Below are 4,610 nucleotides of genomic sequence, written 5' to 3'. Positions count from 1 at the left end.
CCTTTTGTCTTGTATTTACGCTCTGAGCTTTTAACGGACGTAGAACCTTTAAACCCACAGAACCAACAGAGACGCCGGGATGCAAAGATCCACCAACACAAACACAGCAGAGGATTTAATCCACGATCAATAATCCACGATCAATAATCCATGATCAATAATCCACGATCAATAAAGCAACATGGATCCAGCTGGAACATCTGGATGCAGCCTGCAATGATCCAGATGTTCCTCAGAACCAGCAGAATAAAGTTCTGATCGGTCCGGTTCTGGCAGAACCCGGTCTGAGCTTCAGCCTCTTTCCTCAGCAGAGTGTGTGTGTGTGTGTGCCCCCCACACCCCACGCACATGTCCGGACCGGTCCAGGCTGCCGGTCCAAACATGGAGTCCTGCTGCGAACCGGCCCGGTTCTGCTTGGTCCTTCTTCTCCTGTTAACATCTAGTTCAGCAGAACCGGAACCAGGAACCAGCGGAAACACCAAACCAGGAGTACTTTCTGTTGGACCTCAGGCAGAACCACCGAAGAACCGGCCGGAGTTCTGACCCGGTTCCGATCCGGTTTGATTTGCTCCTATAACCTGCTCTGCCCATTTGGAGACGGTCATTATGATGCAAAGCGGACCGGACCGGACCGGACCGGATGGATGTGACGGAGTTAAGGCACGGGGCAGCGGTTCGGTTCGGTTCGGATCTGAGCGGGAAGAGAATTAATCTGAGCCGAATTTGATTTTATTTGAAGATTAAAAAAAAGAAAATTAAATTTCTGTAAAAGTCCAAACCGACCCGGACACGAACCGTGTGTGTCTGTGTGTGTGTGTGTGTGTGTGTGTGTGTGTGTGTGTGTGTGTGTGTGTGTGTGTGTGTGTGTGTGTGTGTGAGTGTGTGTGTGTTTGTGTGTGTGTGTGTGTGTGTGTGTGTGTGTGTGTGTGAATAACACAATAAACCCCTCAGGTACATCTGCCCCCCCCCCTCCCCCCGGGGGGCGCGGGGCGGCTCCTGATTGGTGGAGGCGCGGGCCGGCGCGGTGTCATCCTGTGGTCTTAAGCGGAGTGTTGTTGTGAGGAGACTGGATCAGAACCACGCGGCGGACGTCTGGCTTTACGCGCGGCTCAGCGTGGATTTGTTTCGCCCCCCGCAGAGCCTCCCCGTCCGGACCGAACATGCCCAGAGGCTTCCTGGTGAAGCGGAACCGGAAGCCTGCCCCGGCGTCCTACCGGGTCCGCTCCGGGGAGGAGGACGCGCGGAAAGCCGCCGCCGCCGATGCGCCGCCGCCGCAGCGGTGTTTCTCCATCCCGAACCGCGCGCAGACCTGCGGGGCGGCGGCCGCTGCTCCGGAACCGGACCCCACCGCCAAGCCGGTGCAGTTCGGGAACCCGGAGACGGTGTACCGGGTTCTGTACAGCCCGACCCGGCCCATCATCCAGGACCATGAGGGCTCCCCGGAGCGACGCTGTAGCCTCGGATCCCCGGCCTCAGCGGAGTCCTTCCCCGCACTGGAGCTCCAGTTCGGCCCGGCGGACCTGAAGGCCAGCGCGGCGGCCGCCGGGGCGCCCCTTGCCGCGGGCGCCAAGCAGCCGACGGGCGACGCAGAGCGCAGGGGGAAAGGTGCCAGCTCCAAGAGGACCAAAGCCATCCGGAAGCTGCACTTTGAGGATGACGTCACCACGTCCCCGGTCCTGGGGCTCAAGATCAAAGAGGCTCCGGTGGAGCCGAGGCCGGCGGCGAGAGAGTGCCCCCCGCCGGGGGGGCTGGTGTGCCAGCTGTGCCGGGAAGCCTACCCGGACCCGCTCTCCCTGGCGCAGCACCGCTGCTCCAGGATCGTCCGGGTCGAGTACCGCTGCCCCGAGTGCGACAAGGTGTTCAGCTGCCCGGCCAACCTGGCCTCCCACCGCCGCTGGCACAAACCCAAGCCGCACGTCGAGCAGCCCGCCAAGGACAGCAGCGACCGGGACTCCTCCAGCCCCGGACCGTCCGAGTCCGGTTCCGAGGACGGGCTGTACGACTGCCCGCGGTGCGGGAAGCGCTTCAAGCGCCAAGCGTACCTGCGGAAGCACCTGGCGGCTCACCGCGGCCCGCGCAACCCCGCAGAGCTGCGGCCGCTCAACCTGAGCGCGGGCCCCAGCCACGCGTGTCCGGTGTGCGGGGAGCGCTTCAGCAGCAGCGGGGGCGGGGAGCGCCACCTGCGGCTGCTGCACTCCGCCCAGGTGTTCCCCTGCCAGCACTGCCCCGCCCTGCTGCACAGCTCGCCGGGACTCACCCGACACGTCAACAAGTGCCACCCGTCCGAGAGCCGCCAGGTGATCCTGCTGCAGGTGCCGCTGCGCCCCGCCTGCTGAGGCTCCGGTCCGGTCCGGTCCGGTCCGGTCCGGTGCGGACGGGACCACACCGGAAGTGATCCCAGAACATTTTCCCAGTTTGTCCTGGAAGTTTCTGCCTTGCTCAAGGGCTCTCAGTCAGAGAGTCGAGAAGATTTAGAACCTGTAGAATCTAAAGTGCTATTAGCTGTAGACCTAAGAGAGGTCCGGTCCGGTCCGGTCCGGTTCTGTTCCCGTCACTGAGTAGCTATAACAGATCCGTGGATCATAGAGTAGCCGCGCTGCCTGCTGGGAAACCGCCTTAAATCATATTATTTATTTATGACTGTATTTATTATCACTGTTAAGTTATTGCTGGTGCGTTCAAGTGTCTTTTACACGATCTGTGATGTTATGGCCCGCTTCTGCAATCATCATCTTCATCTTCATCATCATCACCATCTTCATCTTCATCATCTTCATCATCTTCATCATCTTCATCTTCTGGATGTTTCTCATTTCTGCTAAATGTCCAGAAAACAATAAAACAAAAACTGAATCTGATTTTCTGCTGTTGGATTTTCCTGTCACCAATAATCACCAATAATCAGGTTATTAATAATTAGCTCCGTTTTTCATCTTGATGATTTTTCTACTTTCATATTTGATCTTTTTGTTTTCAGCCGTTATTCTCAGATTTCCAGTCATTCAATAACTTAGATTGAAACTTTATCACAAAATGATTTTTATTTCTGAAGCTCCTCATTTCTAATGTATTGATTTTATTCAAAGGTTTTTAAATCAGAAAACCTTCTAATTTATGACTCAACTCATTTTTGCTCCAGTGAAAAGTATGAAGATGAAAATAGTTTAAGTGCATTTTCACCTGAAAATTAATTTTAAACGAATATTTTAATATTTTTATGCCATAGGAACATTAATAAAAATCACAATAATCATAAAAGTATATATTTAAAATAAACTTTTAGCTTCCAATAATACATTTGATGAGAAAAATAAAGTTTATCACGTTTTTAGATGAATCATGTCCGTTTTCTGATCAGAAAAGCCATAATCCTCTCTGGTCTGTGAGGTCAGAGGTCAACCTGTGTTTACTCCATGATGGAAAACATCAGCTGACCTTTCGTCCAGCGCTGGAAGCTGATTGGTTAGAACCACCTGTCAACAGGTATGGATCTGATTGGCTGAAGGAGAAAACAGCAGCTGATCGATGCCGCGTTATTTCCGGCCTCATCAATACCTCATTTCCTGTCAGAGACGATCGAAAGGTGACGACCTACGTTCATTTCCGGTTCCTCCGTTAGGGGGCGCTGCGTGCGCAGTTAGTCAGAAATTATATATTTATTTATGTCACAGCTTCAAGCTAAACATTAAGCTTCAGGCTGTCGTTAGCATTAGCATGCTAACACCAAAATTATCTAGTTCACCAACCAAATGTGACCAGCAGGTTTAGATCTTTATAAAAGTTAACAGATTTATCAGTGCACAATATTTTATTAATTTCTGTAAAACATTTTTTTAAAATCGAGGATCAGGTCCACTTCCACCTGGAACAAATAAGGTAAACAGACAAGTTCAGTTATTCCAAAAAATAAAACATGCAAAAGAAACTAGTAAAACAAAAAGAAACAAATTAGTAACTTCAATACACAACAAATACAAACTGTAAAAGAAAACACTTCAAACAATGGAACAAGTCGTTGTCATCCGGTTCCTAATGCTCTTTATGGGGCCAGAGGAGTAACGCCCCGCCCACACCGCCGGCCCAACCAGCAACAGCTGAGAGCAAACAAACAAACAAACAAACAAACAAACAACGGGAAGACAGGACAGCAGAGCGTCCAACGCGCTGCAGCTCCAAACAATCAGGTGCCTGAAACAGAAAACCCTTTACTGTGGATCCAGATAACAGAAATCAAAAGCTAAATAGCAGGTAGCTTATCCAGGGGTGGAAACAGCCCAACCCGGGAGGAAGCGGGTCAGCAGGTGAGGACCAGACGGAAGCCGCACGCCACAGCAACACCCAGAGCAACGCCATCAGAGCAACAGATCGCAGACGAGTCGATCAAACCCACAAGCCGCCATGTAGCCGCTGACCGTAGCAACAGCGGGAGAAACAAAGACGCAGCGGCCTGCAGCCCCGCCCACCTATAAAGGCTTTTGCCCCGCCCACCAATCAACGGTGCGCTTCTTGCTGCACCCGGTTACTGTAACTTTGACTTTATTATTTGGAACCAACCTGGTTTCTTCAACTTTCCAGAACTTATAAAGTACTTTCAAAACTACAGTGTTACC

General features: G+C 52.2%; 1 protein-coding gene across 1 annotated transcript; it reads left to right on the top strand.

The window, feature by feature from the left end:
- The first annotated feature begins 505 nt into the window (after window positions 1–505).
- Window positions 506–2,758, top strand: insm1a (insulinoma-associated 1a). Its single transcript, XM_017302161.2, has one exon. The coding sequence runs from the start codon at window positions 1,161–1,163 to the stop codon at window positions 2,334–2,336; it is 1,176 nt and encodes a 391-aa protein (XP_017157650.1). The 5' UTR covers window positions 506–1,160; the 3' UTR covers window positions 2,337–2,758.
- Window positions 2,759–4,610: the final 1,852 nt, after the last annotated feature.

The sequence above is a fragment of the Poecilia reticulata genome, chromosome 21 (genome assembly GCF_904066995.2).
Source record: "Poecilia reticulata chromosome 21, P_reticulata-male-v2, whole genome shotgun sequence".
NCBI classification, from domain to species: domain Eukaryota; kingdom Metazoa; phylum Chordata; class Actinopteri; order Cyprinodontiformes; family Poeciliidae; genus Poecilia; species Poecilia reticulata.
Note: the sequence above shows the minus strand (reverse complement) of the source record. Positions and strands in the feature narration are given on the sequence as shown.